We start from the raw sequence: 17,231 nt of genomic DNA on the forward strand, positions 1-17,231 counted from the left end.
TATTTTCAAGCTGGGTAAGTTTTAGAATGTCAGAAGAAATACTGGTGAGCATAGCTGGTGTTTTCCTTATGTTGTGAAAGTAGTTGGAAAAATAATAAAACCATCTTAGTTCTTGGTTTTTCTCTTGCTCCTGTTCTGAGCAGTGCAGTTTTGTCAGGATGAGGAAGAACTTCTCTTAGAAGTGGCTCTCTTGGCCACTTTCCCAACATGTACACATGAATCCAGCTAATGCCTGGGCAAGGTGTATGGTGTTGATTCACAAGAGATCTGCAAGTTTGAGTGCGTATCAACAATCTCATCCTGGAGGCAAAACACATGTACTTGACTTTCTCCTGGCACTATGCTCGCATTGCTCAGTAAAAGTAAATGCTCTCTGATGGTTCTGTGTGGTGAAATGAGCTGTGGCTCACTGGAGTGAGTACACACCTAAGTGCAGTGTGGAATTTGGTGTTATGTCTGCTCAGAAAGCAGGGGTGATAGTGAAACCATTCTTAAGGTTTAGAGGTATCAAGGGCATAAGAAACTATCTTTTTTTTTATACAAATTTGTTGCATTTAATAGCTAGACGAAAGTTCTTTTAAAACAAAAAAAAAATCCCCATTAAAACTAGTTCTGACCTTGTGTAAAAAACCCCCAAACCAAAAACCAAACCAAAGAACGAGAGTGTGAAAAGGCTCCTGGGGATTTCAGACATGCTTTTGATTTTGAGGGGAATGTGCACACAGCCTACTCTGTAAGCCTGAAGTGTTTGGCCTTGTTTGTTTTACAGATAGTACTTTCATTGGTTAAAATTTCACAAGAGATACTCTTTTCCTTTTTGTTTGAAAAGCAGACTAATCATGTGATATGAGCAGAATAAAAACATAAAAATAAATTGGCTCAAAATGTTCTTCACGCTGCTTATGAAGTAATTCTGTAAATTGTATTATTCTGCTAGGATAGCTTTGGGAATATATTAAAATTTTATCAAAATCCCCTGAATGAAAACTTTGAATTAATATATGCATATATAAAATAAATTACATTTTTTCTCCATACTGAATTTCACCTTAGTGTTCTCTCTTAAGCACCCTGACTTATTATGAGTGCTGGCTAGTTTGGTAGTGATTGCCAAAGAAAATTACACAGTGTAATATCTGCAGCTCTCTGAGGTTTGTTAATTCTTCATTTTGAGGGGAGAGGGTTTGGAGCTGTGGCTATGTTTCCAAGCATGGACAGGAACTGTCTGTGACATAGGCTCACTTCCTCTGCATGTGGACATGGGCCATAGATAACACCATGACAAAACGTAGCTGAGATGACAAAGTTAGTTGAAGTGTGAAAAACCAAGATAAATTATTTAACTGTATTTGTATCAAGACTCCTTTTAGTTGATTTGTTGGTTTCTAAGAGAAGAGCAGTTTAATAAGCTTACAGCCCACCAGTGAGTAAATGGGGATCACAGTCCCCTGGGGAAACATTTATTAGAAGTTTGCTTGAGTTATTTTTCTCAGAACAGTGAATACTGAAATCCAATAGGACATACTGAAATGAATTGCAATGACTTGTACTCCTGCAGGGTAACATCTTACTTTATACGGGGTCCTTATGGATCACTGCTCAGTGCAGAGATGAATGGCACAACCTGCATTACCCCCAGGAGAGGAGGACGGGACCAGTGCTGTTGGAATTGGCAAAGGGCACTGCCTGAGATGGCTCTTTCTGATGAATGGCTGAATGAAAAACAGCCAAACCCCAACAGTGAAAAACAAAAGCCACAGCCTGTGTCAGCCCTCTCCCCAGGGGTGGTGTTCCTCAGAGCACTGTGCCTTCTGTGAATGCAGATGTTTGGTCTCGCCATTCACCAGCAATGGTCCCTGGGAGGCAGCCCCTCATGGAGCACAGCTATTGTGCTGCAGAATGCCAGAGCCCATTCTGAAGATGCTTGGAGTGGAAACTGGGGTCTTATTCACTGCTGGAGGATTGTGTTTTATCTGTTGAGGGCTTATGAAAGAAAAAGTGATTGATACGGGGAGCACTTTGCCATTCTGCAGTGCTTTCTTAGCCTTTAGGACTCCAGTAAGCTGCAGAAATTGTGTTTGGGATAGAAGTTGATAGGCAGCTGTGGACTTAGAGCACATGGGAATACTTCTGGAAATCTGTTCTTGCATAGAATTAAATTATGATTATTAAGAAAAAATCTTAGGCCAGGGAAGAAAGACTTGAAACTCAGACTTCAGCTCTGAGAAGCTTATCAGCATTAAGTTTGAGTAATTTCAGTGTGACAGGCAAGTGTGGAAACCCACCCAGATCTAGTTACAACTTGTTGGGGTAATAGCTGTCTGCTTTCACATAATTTACTTCTTAAAAAAAATCGCTTTTGTGGCTTCTAATTTCATGCTTAGACTGTGCTCACATGTGAAAGTATTTATAATTGCTTGGAAATGGCACACCAAACATAACCTGCAGAACTTAATTCTCCCAGTAAATACACCAGGTGCATGGTGTGATTGTTGGGGTTGTTTTGTGCAGGGCCAGGAGGTGGTTGTGGGTCCCTTCCAACTCAGGATATTCTACGATTCTATGATATGGGTGTGCTTCAGCACACAAAAAAACTAGATAAGTTCAACCAGCTGTTTGGAGGACATAAGTGTGTTGATGGTGTTTTGGTCAGGAATTTGGGTTTTTGGGGTTTTTTTGAGATGCATAGATTTTCATAGGGTACCTTGGAGGCTTTGTTGCAAAGTCACTTGTTTTATCTCCGTGTAGGTTTTCTTGGTTTTTCTTTCAAGTAAAGGAAAAATCTCTCCCACAAAAAGATGAAATTAAATTCTGGTTGTGTTAGGACTATCACAGTGAACATAGAGAATTCAGCATCAGGAGCTGAAGGAAGTGTTGTCTTGACATCATCTTTATCTTGCACATGTTAGCTGCTAGTTTGACAAAATCTCAATATATGCAAACTTTTCCTCCCTGTGCAGAGTGAAGATTTCCACATATATACACAGTACTGCACCAACTACCCAAGGTAGGAATTACGGGTTCCTTTTCTTCCTTCTCCCCTTCCTGGAGGGGGAGGGAATTGGAGGGAATTTACCTTTTATGTAAAAAAGAAAAAAAAAAAAACAATGGAGTTTTGCTTCATCTAATCTTGTGGTTCACTGCTTTACCCTTCTTTAGAAAATGATGGTCTTATTCTGCAATGCTGCTTATAGAATTTCCAGTAAGAGAGACTGGTTGCATGTCAAGAGGGAGCATAGCTGAATGCACAATATAATTTTTTAAAAAGCCAAACCAAACGGCAGAAACAGCAGTTATTGGAATGGGAACCTTCTGCCCCTTTTTACAAGCTGAAAGGGAAGCAATTCTTTACCTACAGACTTAAGGAAACAGAGTGTCTTACAGCCGTGTGTGGATGTTTTCAGGTCTGTGGCTGTGCTGACAGAGTGCATGAGGAACAAGGCACTGGCCAAGTTCTTCAGAGAGCGGCAAGAAGCACTGCAGCATTCTCTGCCCCTGGGCTCTTACCTCTTGAAACCTGTCCAACGCATCCTCAAGTACCACCTGCTTCTGCACGTAAGAAATGTATTTCATTTTGGGCTGCTGCACGTTGGGGTTCCTTCCTCTGGTAGGAGGCTTGGTGGTTAGAAAGGTTCTGGTTTTCCTTAAATGCTCATCCGTTTGTGGGTATTTGATTTCAACATGTGGAGGCTTTCTGTCTTTGTCACTTCACACCATATGCATCTATTTGGAGTGGAGAATTTATGGTAATTATTTTAGACACATTGCATCAGTCTTTGCATCCAAATAATTAGCACTTTTTTTGAATGCTGGTCTGTAATTCTGAAGTTGTTTGGAAAATTCTTGTCATGATTAAATATTTGGTACACAAATTTATTGTTCCAATGGAGAACAATGTTTTTCCACATGTTGCAATGCTGGGGGTGGTTGAAAGTAGGACTAAATACATATAAACACCCTGACTGCTAAGAATTTTGTGGAGAGGAATGATGGAGGAAGTGGGAACTCTTTCCACATTCAGTCAATTGACTTAAGCAAGTTTCAGAAATTCATGCTTTATTGTTAACATTTTTCCACATATGTTTCCTATTAGAGAGTCATGTTCTAGTGAAGTGTAAAGACACTGATCCTTATTTTAAATGCCTAGTGCTTTTCTGCTCTCCAATGGTAAAGCAAAGCCTGGTGTAATTCCATCAGGGTTTTGTAAGTATGTAGAAATGTTCTGCATTGTAGGAAAGCCATTAAATGCTGTCTGAAAGCTCTCCTGTCAGTGTGCTGCGCTCTCTTTCTGTGCCTCTTTGGTCACACTAGTTGCTTCAAGTGTCCTTGCTGCTAAACTGACCCCAAAGGCTTGACTTCATTTGTCATCTTGTGTTAATTAAATTGATAGCAACATGCATCACTAACAAAGGCAGGAACGTTGCGATGCACAGACAAAACAGTACAGATAAAAACACAGTATTGCATTTGACTGGGAAAGTTCACTTAGGAATAAGAGGACTCTGGTTATTTTCCCTTTGTCTTAGGAAATAGAAAACCACCTTGACAAGGACACGGAGGGCTATGATGTGGTGCTGGATGCCATAGATACCATGCAGAGAGTGGCATGGCATATAAATGACATGAAGAGGAAACATGAACACGCCATCAGGCTCCAGGTGAGTTCCCAGAGAGATTTTATGGGTGTTTGTGAGCTGGTTTTGTCAATATATATGCAATTAACATTTTTTAGTTTATCTTCTCTTTTAATCTTTGTCAGTCATAATTTAGACTCCTGTTGAGCATGCCTGTGGCTGTTTGATCTTGGAAACCACGGTCATAACTGCTGCAGGAAAATATCAGACATCTCTAACCTACAAGCAGCATCCTGTAAAGCATTTATTTTGCAGTAATATGGAACTTCAGATAACTCTTCTTTCTTCCTTTCCCTCAATTGTACAGCACTGCTGTACAACCCTAGGGCATGGCTTTGTTCAGAAACCCTGTGGTTTCCGATTTCTTCCCTTTGTGCTGATTAATTTTGTTTTGAGGCATTTCTTTTGCTGATTCTTGTTTAAGTACTTTCCTCTTGGGTTTTAGAAAACTCATTATCAGTTGCTTTGTGAAAAGCATAAACCTAGAAAGATGATACTTGGAAAAACTCTAGCTTCACTTCAAATGAAGATTTTTGTGGGGAGAAGAAACAAAAGCTACACCCTCAGTAGTTCTTGTCATCAAGAGCAAGGAGCAAGCTCTTTTGTAGAATTTATGCTCTCATTCTGTTTCCTGGTTCCCAGTGAATCACACTTTTATGTTACATTTTCAATATTTATATCACTTTAAGAAAATTTAGGGGATTTTTTAGTTTATAAAATGGAGTTATAAGCTTATCCCATTTCAGAAATTGGTATAATGTAATTCTTTGCCCATTTTTTGTAACATACATTAAATTTATTTACCCTTTTTGTGGTTTACTTCTTTTTTCTATTTTGGGGGTTTTTTAATGATTGTTTATTTTTTGTGTTGCCTTTGTTTATGTGTAAGAAAAATTTTACAATGTCTTGCCCGCAGCAGGGTAACCTTTGCCACGCATTGCTGGAAATGCATGCTAATGACTTTTAACAACAGTCTGCTATAAATCTGAGTAATTATATTCAGAAATAAATAGGGGTTAAATGCTTTTGGAAAAAAACAAAAGCTTTTTTTTATTTATTGAGCTCAGCTGGCAGATGTTTGGGTTTGTGGAAAATGTTTATGTTCATGGTTCCCCCTTAAAAAAGTAAAACCTACTTCTGCAGCCATAGGGATAGGCCTTCTGTGGGCTCTCACACTGCAATGTGGTCTGCAAGTACTGCAACAACAGTTCCTGCACAAAGTGTCCCTCAAGAGTGGTGGACTTGATCCCTGTGTTATATCCTGACTTATTAACTAGCTTCTGGAGAGATCTGATACAATGCAACATTTTTTAAATCTTTTTTTTTTTTGCCTTTTATTTTTTTAAACAACTGTCTCTATAGTCCAAGGTGGGCTGCTTTGGAGTTTTATTCCTGTGAATGCTTTAGCCAGCATTGGAGCTTCAAATGGACTGGGATGTTTTCTAGCTGAAAGCTCTGTTAAAGTCTAATGTTCTAGAGTGACCAGCCCGGGATGAGGCAATCTGTCCCTGCTTTGCTAATGCTGGCAGGCTTAAAGTCTGATGGATGATTTTAAATAGTTCCCTAGTTAAAAGTTTAGCCTGCTTTTAGAATTTGATGTCCCATGCTTAAGTCCTATGTCATTGCCATTGACAGAAAACATAAGCAGTTTAAGGAAACAGAATAGTCATAGCTAAGTGACACAGTCTTGTGAAGATGTTCTTAGATATTTCTCCAACCTTTTTTTTTCCCTAAATAATAAATAAGGTGAGAAATATCTGTGGTATCTATACAAATCACTAATGTACAAGCAAATATTCAGATGCTCAGTTGACTGAATCACTTGTGGTTGTTTAGTCTTCTGAGAATCATCTCTTCAATCCAAACGCCTCACAGAAGTGTCTTCTGTCATGGGCCTATGGGACATGGCATTATAATTAATTCAGTGGGAGACCACACAACTTCAGGAGGATACCCAGGGTGAGAGGGAAGTGTTAAGAGGGATTGGTTGGGGACATGAAGGAGAGTGTGAGAGAGACTGATGACTGAATTACAGATTTTTCTGTCTCTGGGAGCAAGGGGAGCAGAGGTTGTGCTCTTTCATTACAGGCTGCCCCAGGGAGTTCAGGGCTTTTTGCTGGGTCCGTGCAATGGCAGTAACCAGGACTCAGGGCATGTTTTAATGTGGGCTTTGCAGTGAGCCTCCAAGCACCTGGCTGCAATGTTACACATAACCTACCAGCCTCAGGATTGGTGTCTGGTGACTTTCCACTGTTGGATGCTAAACGTTAAATAGGAGAGTGTGAATGGCTTCAGCAGATCATTTGGGTCTTTTGCTTCAGCAAGATCTCTGAAATTAATTTTGCTTGTTGTTCTTTGATCTGTTGCAGGAGATACAGAGTTTGCTCACTAACTGGAAAGGGCCAGACCTTACGAGTTACGGGGAGCTGGTGTTAGAAGGAACGTTCCGCATTCAGCGAGCCAAAAATGAGCGCACGCTGTTCCTCTTTGACAAGATGCTGCTAATTACAAAAAAGAGAGATGAAATGTTTGCGTACAAAGCTCACATACTGGTATGTCAGAGAGCAGGTGGTAATGTGCTGTCTACAGGTCTCCCTAAAACTCCTCTGTTATTCACATTGTTTCGTCTCTTTGTTGCAGTGTGGAAACCTGATGCTTGTTGAAGTAATACCAAAGGAACCACTTAGCTTTAGTGTCTTCCACTACAAAAATCCTAAGATGCAACATACTGTCCAGGTACCACAGAAAACCCCCTACCCACTGGGTAATGTGGCTCATGGTCATATGGTGTTTATGGCCCTGCATAGTACAGGAATGCATTTTTCTCATAGTGCCCAATTTTTTTTTATCAGGCGAAGTCACAGCAAGACAAGCGCCTTTGGATTCTTCACTTGAAAAGGTTAATTCTAGAAAATCATCCTGCTAAAATTCCTGCCAAGGTAAAAAAACTAACCAAACAAAAAATGCAAACAAAATCACAAGACCCCCTCCTTGTATGGGTACTAACCTAAAACACTGTTAGCTGCAAGATGCATGCAATATACAGAGAGTTTAGACTCCAGGATGTTAATTAATGTGTTGTTTCCTTATATCTTTAAAAGTTCCTCAGAACTAATGATATAGTTACACTGTAATTGTCTTCAGGGCTTGGTATGGGAATAGAAGAATGGGTTAGCAGCATTTGCCTGCCAAGGCATAAGTAATGGAGGTGCAATGTCAGAAAGCTTTACTCTAGGAGCACATTTTAGCTTGATGCTGCCTGTCTGCAGAGCACTGGGGTGCAGTATTTGCAGTACTGTAGGTTTTTTTAATCAGACTTGGTTAGGTATCATAGCAGTGAAGCCATCGGCAGCACACACTTCACTGCAACTACACACACCCATCCTCAACCCAGCATCCTTAGCTGGGGCATCTGGCCCTTGTTAGTGGGATAGTTAGAGAGCTTTATGGCAGAAAAAATGAGGCACTGATATCATATTCATAGCGATAATATCTTGGAAAGAGGAAATCTCCTCCTCTTACTTATGGAATCCACTCTTAGAGCTTCAGGTGATGTCTGCCAGTGTAACATACAGCACCTCTCAAAGTGGGTTAACTCGTGTTAATGCTTGCCAAGACACAGCAGACATTGACTGGTGTGGAAACAGGATTTTTTTTCGCACTGAGTTTACTCTTGGTTTTCCAGTTTCCCTGACCGTTTTTTCACTCAGTTTTATGCTGTAATGGCTAAAAAATGTTACCTGTGACTGACATGCACCATACTGTACTAACATGCATTTTCAACAGTGTGACAAAAAGAGACTTAGGGAAGAAAAAAGCACTAGCAGGTCCTATTGCTAATTCTCCTCTTTTTGTTAACAAAGTCTATTGAAGGTATAATGTTTATGCTAGTATCCATATTTACACTGTAAATACTCTATTTGGTTGTTAAAAAAATACAGCATGATCTTGGCCTTTGTATAATTTTTTTCTTATTTCTTACACAATTTTTATTTTATCTGTAGAAAAAAAACTGTGAAATCAAAAATATTTTCTTCTCAGAGAAATAACTTCACTTGAGAAAGAAAAAGTCTAATGAAATAAATCTTTGAGGTTATCTGCACATTTTAATTTTTTTTTCCCTGTCGAACCGGTAATTGCTTGTTGTGAGGCTTCTGTCTGCCCAGCTTCTGGAGAATGCAATAGTAGTCCACATGTGACGCCTGGTGGAAAATTACCAAACTGCACCTGTACAAGGGCAAGCATCTTAGACAGGATATTTCAGTTTAGGTTGTTTTCTTACTTAGTAGCTGATATGCTTCCTAAAACATCCAGATTTTTTTTTCCTATTAAAGAAGGGACAAATTTTAAGCAATCAGCAGATGCTCTTTATCCTGCATCAATCTTACTTAAAGTAAATTATGAATTTTTTTTGGCACACGCTCTTCCTCTCCTCGCACTACCTGTGCAGAGGTGGGCACGCAAGACAAAGATTCTGGGGGCAGTGAACAACAGGTTTTGTGTGCAGACCTGGAGACAAACTCTGCTGAGTTCCTGCCACCAAAATTTTCCTCCCCATATGAAACATGTCCAATACACAGAAAAGAACAAAAAGTACAAACAAAAAAATAATGCTGCTAACCATGTTTATTAATTCCCAAATTAAAATTGCTGTTATTTTCATATAAGTTCACTACTATCTGTAATATGCAATGTGACTTGCCCTGCTACGAACAGTTTTAACTTCTTCATTTGTTATTTTTTCTCTTGCAGGCCAAGCAGGCAATTCTCGAAATGGATGCCATACGTAAGTTGGTTCTTTTTCCCTTTTGTTTTAAAAATTAATAAAATCATCTTCAACATTTTGGCTTTAGCTGTTGATGTCATTTGAGATGGAAGAATGCCAGGCTTATGTTCCTTGAATTATGACCCTCCTGGAAAAGGCAAAATTAGATGCAGATCCTGTGGAGTTTGTTGGGAAGGCTGATTGAGAAACTGGCAGACAAACCTGATGGTGGTGGATAAATGTTCCTGGGTTAGCCCTCTGGAGCCAGGCCCAGCTACATGGGTAAAGCATTCCCATGGCTGCCTGGGAGCCAGCTACCCTAGCAGCATAGCTTGCTTGTGTAGCTTCAGGCTCTGATGGGGTGCAACTGGATTAGGCATAAAGGGATGAAGGCACTGCCTCCAAAGAGAGCTGCCAAGGTGTGTGAAGTGCCATCCTTGTCACTCTCTTATTCCCTGTGCTTCTGCTTGTTCCACAGATCACCCAGGCTTCCACTATAGCCCTGAGGGAGAAATGAAATCATCATACCAGCCTAAGGAAGGCACTGCTCCTCACAGAGTGAGACGGAAATCAGGTGAATTAACGAATTTATACCCTAGATGACAAAAGGAAAAACAAGCAGGGTTGTTTTAGGGCTGGATTAGGCGGGGTACATGGAATTGGTTTTTAATCTTCACTCAGGCAGTTTAACATGGTACAGTATCTCTCCAATACTGTACCATATTAAAGTGGTACAGTAGATGGTGGATGAAGTATCTTATTAACCATTTGTTGTTCTTGTAATTTATTTTTTTACCTACTGTTTGGATTTAATTTAAGGAATATACATTTGTGAATGTATAAAAAACAGTTGGTACTCTCTAATAGATTAAAGTGCATATGCAGGAAGGCCTGTCACATTATTTAAATTTGACATCCCTCCTTACTGCAGTTATTATTGTCTCAGAAGTGGTCCATCCTGACTATGAAAGGCTTATTATTTCAAAACATGTTTACTATCTATACTTAGTGTCATGTTTGCCTTATGAATAATAGAGATTTGAGAGGTGGTTTTGCTGAGTCTGGGGTTTTTGTCCCCTCGTAGCTCAAACATCTATCTATAATTATTCTCAAAGACACTACCAATGTCTTTGTAGTTGGGTGACTTCATATTGCAGTCCCTGTGTTCCCCTCTTTGTGTCCTTAAAGACTTTTCCAATTTGGTGTGTAATGTTGGATATTGGGAATAACTTAAACAAGGCTCATGAGAGTATTGATGTAATGATTTAACATACAGCAACATTTGTGCTTGAGAAGCAATCAAGTTCTAATTATGTTTGAGGTATGTTCTCCTTTGTTTCTGAGGTGTTTGCACACCTTTGTTGCATTGGTGCTGCTCTTTCTGTGAAAGGAAGAATACAAAATGTTTCTACTGATCAAAGGGCCTCCTATGTAACCTTCAGCTACTTACACTTTCTAAGCCCATCTAAGACTTTGGTACCTTATGCATATTTCAAATAGAAAACCTCTAACACTGCAGAGCTGTAATAGAGGTGATACGGTCTTTTGAAAGCAGGAATCTTTGCATGGGATAAAAATGTATGTATGCCTAGATGAATGGAGGACAACTGCTATTGCATTAAGAAACAAGTATATGCTTTGGTAACAGCTGTAGATTTGATACTTCAACAGATCATCTTTGTGAGGAAATTTTGTAATAAAGAAATTAAAATCTGGCTTCACTGTGTGGGCTCAGAAACTTAAATTTTTATATACATGTTTAAAAAAAGTTGTTCAGGATGCCCACAGCTTTCTTTGGAATACCACAGTAGGTAAACATGTTGTTGTTTTTTTCAGAACCCTCATCTAGAGTCCATAAAGTTTTGAAGTCAAATGGTAAGATATTTTGTGTACTGTTTACTGACCTGGTGCTCCTGTACTTTGTAAAACAACTGAAGACAGAATCTTTTTTCTTGTAACTGTCCCTAAATACATTAAGGGGATGAAGAGGAATTTTGGGGGGAAAAAAAGCCAAACCCAAAATGTTAGTGTTTAAATCTAATATCTTCTTTTCCACACTTGGGGATGGGTCCTGTAAACATCCTAGGAACTGAACACACCAAGTCTTGGCGATTGTGAACAGTTCCTCAAATCACAGCAGTGCTGCAAAATCAGGGCCTCAGGTGGAGCTCTGGTAAAGCTTATGCTGTCTCTGCTTTATCAGAAATCCCCATATAGTCTGTTTGCTCAATTGCTGCTTCATTCAGCCCCCTTTGGGGAATTCATAATTGGGGTAGTATTAAAACGGGCATAGCCTCACACCAGTTTGATTATTCATTGATGTGTTTTTGTTTTCAGATGTAAGCCCAGACATGCAGAAGGTAAGCCGTTTCTTAAATTCCTTGTTTTAGCCCATTCATATGACTTTAGAGCACCAGTGTTTACTGGAGAATCTGTATCTTCTTGGTTGTGTTGACCTTAAGAATGAAATCAAACAAATAAATGTTATTTAGCATCTCAAATAAGATTACTGGAATGAAAAAAGTAGAAATACAGCTTACTATTTTGGGAATATTTAATAAAGAAGAAAATCAGCAATCCATATATGGTTGTGGTTTATAATACAGTCCAATCAATTAGTAGTGCTACAGGATACTTAAAAATACCACTAGAATCAAGGAAGTGCAGTGTATAAAAATAGTATAAAAATAGTGTTTATTCTTTGGCTCATATTACCTTATTAAATACGACTGGAAAGTTTCAACTTAGTCTGAGATATAGATATATATAGATATATATATATGTAGAGATATATATGTAGATATATATATATATATTTATGTAATGATATATATGATATATCACCAAACAGAGCACATGCACCTTGAGCAGATTGTAACAAACATTTGTAATTTTTACATTTTCTGTAAGAATTTGTATGGAAATTCCCAGTGCAATTTGAAAGTCTCATTTTGAATTTCAGGTCTTGGGGTTTTATTTAAGATGGAATTTTAAAAAGTGTGTGTCTGTTATAAACAGAGTACATTAGGTATTACTTCATTGTCATGCCATAATATTGAAGCTCAGGATTCGATGTGAATGGGGTCTTTTGCATATATTTTTTCAGTTCTAAATATTACATGGAAAAGTACTGGTTGTTGTACTTACTTCTTTATAAATCTCACTTCAGTGCAGCTAACTGACTGTGGGCTAAACATTGCCTGTGAGTCTGATGTAAGAGGATCTTACTAAAATATAGAATCTCTAAAAACTTCTAATCAAAGTTTCGTGGGTTTTTTTTTAAAGCGGATGGGCATTGAAGGAGCCCTGTTATCTCAAGCCACCAAACTAGGATCAAGTGAAGCCCTGCTGAATTCTAGGAAAAAGGTTTCATTGGAATCCAGTGGGCTGGAGAGCCAGTTTCAAGAGTCTATTGAACCAGCCTACAGTAGTGATCACGATGAAACTCTTCAGACTTCTGCAACAGAACAGATTGATGCTGATGATGAAGAAGAGTCTGAACAGGTAGGAAAAAGTGGGGAAAAATATTTTTTTTTTTTGTGGAGAATGGAAGGATTAAAATTATATGTAAAACAGGCATTTGTGTTGCAAATGTTTACAACTTCCTCTCCTCAGAAACATTTTAATTTAGGCTTCACACAATACTCACTTTCATTTTAACAGAGAAGATGTAAAAACCCCTACACAGAGGGAGAAATTCCCACTACTTGAATTTTACTTACTCCTTGGCAGTCCTCCAACCTGGTTGTTACAGAAAAGTTTTACCTGTTGCACACAACTGGCTTTTCCTTGTTTCTTCAGCTGATGCCATGCAAAAACTTTTTAGGCCTCATGCAGATACAGTGCTTTCAAAGCAAGGACTTGAATATTATATTGAGATTCAGACACTGCTGCATGTCATGGGATGTTTCTTGATCTGTGACCCCCTGGCAGTAGCTATGAATGTGTGAACTTGAATATGAGAAGTTTTGAGTACTATTTATGAAAATGAGAGTCTTTATCCCCTACTACTGCACAGATTATAGTTTTTTATTACTTGGTATGATGTTTCCACACATATGCAGTACCTTTGAAAGACTAAAAATCCAACTTCAAAATGCAGCTGTATTAAAGAATCTAGATTTTAAGTTTATTTGGTTTAGTGGATACTGAGGTCATATCGTTGTGTAGTTCATCTATTTTGTGAATTATATGAAACCAGTGATTGGGATTCTTTTTGAAGCTGATTGCATTTCCTCTTTGAAATGACAATATTTGCATTATAAATATTTCATTAAATAGTATTATCTTGTACCAGTGTAGTGCAGTGACTTGTAATTCCCCCTCTTGCCAACATAAGTAAGAACGAAAGAATGAGTAAGCACAAAAACTATCACAAAACAATTGATACTATTAGCTTAGTGGTTACTACTAGATGTGGCAATTGTACTTTTACAGGTTTTATAAGCTTTGAATAATTCTTGTGGAGTGCTAACGACTCATAAGCTGTTTCATCTCCCAGTATAGGTCCCTGAACTGTTGTAGCTTCTAGTAATTCCTCTGAACCAGACTGTACAAAGAACTGTAGGTTTTATTACCCCTCATATTTTTTTCTTTAAAACCACAGCAAAACTCACTGCAGAAATCAAAAGGGGGAAGAAAAAGACTTAATAGTCAAGCTGCTGAAAATGTTGAAAAACGAAGAAGTCTCAATCTCAATAAATGTGAAATGCAGGTAAGTAATTATTATTTTTTACTTCTATTTTGCTATGCATCATGGGTATTGCAAAGAAATGTTTTCCCTAGGTTGACAGATACATCATCTTCTGTTTATCAGTGTTCATATCATTAAAATATTCATGTCTATGACAAAAGACTATTTCTTTTGGTAGCTGGGAAAAACAAGTAGCTAACTAAACCAATCAGCATTAACTGAAGACAAAAGGAATTATCTTTCCCTCTCTCCCCCAGATTCTGGCCAGCAACATCTAAAGCATCCTTTATGTTGGCATTAGGGAGCACGTGGCCTTGCTGTAAATTAGATCTGGGTGAAAACTTACACTAAAAAAAAAAAAGACATTTTCAATGGCATGTGCTAGAGAGCATAAGATTCCTTTCTGCTAGGGTTATAGGCAAGGAAAAGGAGAAGAACAAAACTTTTGGCACAAACCCAGAGTCAGATTAGCTTAATCCAACTGTGAAACTGCAGAGTTAGCATAAAAGATTTAATCCAACTCCTGCCAAACAGATTTGCCTTTAATTACTCATGCATTAACATAAGCTACTGTCTTGTATTTGAAGTAAGATGTTATTAAACACCGAGAGTGAACTCTGAGCCATGGTAAGGATTAGGAGGCAAAGCCGTCTGGCACTGCCACCCTGGCTCCCTCACTCTCTGTTGGGAGAGAGCACTTGCCCTGCCCATCTGCACATGATTCTCTGCTGCAGGACAGACTGGCGCTGTGGCAGTCCTGTGAAAAGAGGGAATTGCTGTATTATTACAGGGGTATGCTAATGTTACCTGCAAATTTCAAATCTCCACAGAGCTCCAAGGACCCTTCAGATGAAGAGTCAATGCAGTTGAATACCGATCTTCCATTTTCCTGCGCAGCTAGGCAGCCACAGTCTCCTAGACAGTTCAGCACACCCCAGAGCAACTCTCTGATCATGAATATCCTGGGGGGAAGTACCTCTGTCAGAAACATCTGGACGGACCATCAGATCAGGCAGGCATTGTTCCCCAGCCGGCGCCCACCTTATGAGAACGAGGACGATGAAGACGATTACCAGATGTTTGTACCATCAGTGTCTACATCCACCGCAAGCTCAGCTCCTGGTGGAGAAAGGAGGAGTTCTTCTGGCCGTCCATGCAGCTGGCACTTGGGGCAAGCGCAGCAAAACGAGACTTCCAGCCCCACTCGTCACAAAATCGTTAGACGGGCCAGCAGTGCTGGTGAAAGCAACACATGTCCAGCCAGCGCCAGGTGTAAAACAGGGGAGCGTGGTTCTCGGAGGGAAGTGAAGACAGCAGAGGGGAGCAGTAAGGATGTGTATCCTGAATCTTCAGAGGAGCTGACTATCGATGATATTGAACATGTTTATGATAATATAAGCTATGAAGACTTAAAACTGATGGGTCTGACAAGAAGGGAGGAGACACACCATGGTCCCCGGAGATCAGCTAGAGACTCTCTGTATGAGGCTGAAAACAAAAGCAGCTCAGATTCAACTTCCAAAAAGAAAACAGCAAATCAAAAGAGGACCTCCATTCATGCTAGCAGGGAGGAGATACTGCTCAGCAAAGAAGCACCAACTTCAAGTTTGGATGAGCTCAGAATTATTGAAGACAACATCTATGACACCATACGGCTTCCAGAAACACCTCTATTGAGTTTTAAATGTGACCCCTCAAAATCCTCTAAAAGGAGGAGTTTTTTGGAAAAAGATTTTGCATATTGTGACAATCTACGACATTTTGTTTCTGAAGAGAGTCTGCAGTTCAGTGAAGATGAAAGCCCTTACCATCGTGTGCCCATTGACACTGACTATTTGAGCTTAGTTGATAGCTCCTCCAACTCTGACTCACTGTCACATAAGTCTGTGGCAGACAAACTCTCAGAAGAAGTAGATGAGATTTGGAATGACCTGGAGAATTACATCAAGAAAAATGAGGAAAAGACAAGAGACCGTGTCCTTGCAGCCTTTCCTGTTTGTAAAGATGACATGCAGGAAAGGCTGCATGCTGGTAGCACACCTGAACTGAGTAAAGATGTAGAGTACTCACTGTCTACTCTCTCTCTGCCAGAAACTCCTATTTTCCCTAAAACTGTGAAGCCCAGGGCTGCCACCATAAGTGAGGCTAATCTCAGGCTTGAAGACACTACGCCGTGCAAGGAGAACTCTTTCATGAGTTTGAACAGATCTTCCTTCTCCAGTGAGATGCCTTTTGTAGACACTCCGTATGAGCCCGTCAGTAGTGTTCTGTCCAGCACACCTGCAGAGGGCGTGGAAAATGACTTGGCTGTTATGGATAAAACAAAGAACAGAGTTTTTATGATGGCAAGACAGTACAGTCAAAAAATTAAGAAGGCTAACCAGCTTTTGAAAGTTAAAAGTCCAGAGCAGGAACAGCCAGCTAGCAGACAACAGAAACTGAAACACAAAGATCTTGCTGCTATTCTGGAGGAGAAAAAACAAGGAGGTCCTGCTATTGGTATGTTAAAAACATTTCTGTACAGATACATTTCTTCAGTAACTTTCAGTGAACTTGTGTTCTGAACTGGAAGATTATGAATTTTTCTCACCTTGATCATTGAGTATCAGGATTGTATTTTCTGTGTTACAACAGAAATTAATTTTCTCAGACTGCTTTAACATGAATGGTCCTTTATATCTCATTTCTTGTTACTTGATAACTTTGGGAAGAAATAGCAGGGCAGTGTCAGGAAAGAGCAATTCGGCTGAGGCTGGAAGTAGAAATCATGCCTGAAGCACTATTGGCCTCCCTACAGAAAAGCAGTTATTTCCTTTAATAGAGTGATCTTTAGAGTTTGACTAAGCCAGTGTTTTTTCAAGTCGGTCTGCCTTCTAACAAGTCACATACATTTGCTCAGGTTTCGTTCAGAATCATGCCTATAAGCATAAGGAATGTGGTCAAATAAGAAAGAGCTGATAATCTTTCTATTAGCTAATGAATGTGCAAAGTCATGGATATGCAATCGGTCTGGAACCATTTTTGTCCATGATCAATTAAAACAAATGGAAGATGTGGAGCCAGCAGACTCCATGCACCAGAGTGTCATTCTTACTTTCTTGTGATATTTTTAAAATCCCCTAAATATCTTATTTACCAG

At 39.3% G+C, this 17,231-nt stretch overlaps 1 protein-coding gene across 4 annotated transcripts in view; it reads left to right on the plus strand.

The window, feature by feature from the left end:
* The window catches only part of PLEKHG1 (pleckstrin homology and RhoGEF domain containing G1), a 125,291-nt gene that overhangs the window by 105,137 nt on the left and 2,923 nt on the right, over positions 1 to 17,231 (plus strand). For all 4 annotated transcript variants that reach the window (XM_077175369.1, XM_054630321.2, XM_077175370.1 and 1 more), the window contains exons 7-19: positions 2,961 to 3,007; positions 3,405 to 3,555; positions 4,527 to 4,658; positions 7,004 to 7,186; positions 7,275 to 7,370; positions 7,487 to 7,573; positions 9,387 to 9,420; positions 9,878 to 9,973; positions 11,236 to 11,274; positions 11,737 to 11,759; positions 12,685 to 12,903; positions 14,006 to 14,113; positions 14,923 to 16,591. In XM_077175369.1, the coding sequence (XP_077031484.1) occupies positions 2,961 to 3,007; positions 3,405 to 3,555; positions 4,527 to 4,658; positions 7,004 to 7,186; positions 7,275 to 7,370; positions 7,487 to 7,573; positions 9,387 to 9,420; positions 9,878 to 9,973; positions 11,236 to 11,274; positions 11,737 to 11,759; positions 12,685 to 12,903; positions 14,006 to 14,113; positions 14,923 to 16,591 (2,884 nt within the window). The remainder of the gene's footprint in view (positions 1 to 2,960; positions 3,008 to 3,404; positions 3,556 to 4,526; positions 4,659 to 7,003; positions 7,187 to 7,274; positions 7,371 to 7,486; positions 7,574 to 9,386; positions 9,421 to 9,877; positions 9,974 to 11,235; positions 11,275 to 11,736; positions 11,760 to 12,684; positions 12,904 to 14,005; positions 14,114 to 14,922; positions 16,592 to 17,231) is intronic.

Source organism: Agelaius phoeniceus, chromosome 3, assembly GCF_051311805.1.
Source record: "Agelaius phoeniceus isolate bAgePho1 chromosome 3, bAgePho1.hap1, whole genome shotgun sequence".
Classification (NCBI taxonomy): Eukaryota; Metazoa; Chordata; class Aves; order Passeriformes; family Icteridae; genus Agelaius; species Agelaius phoeniceus.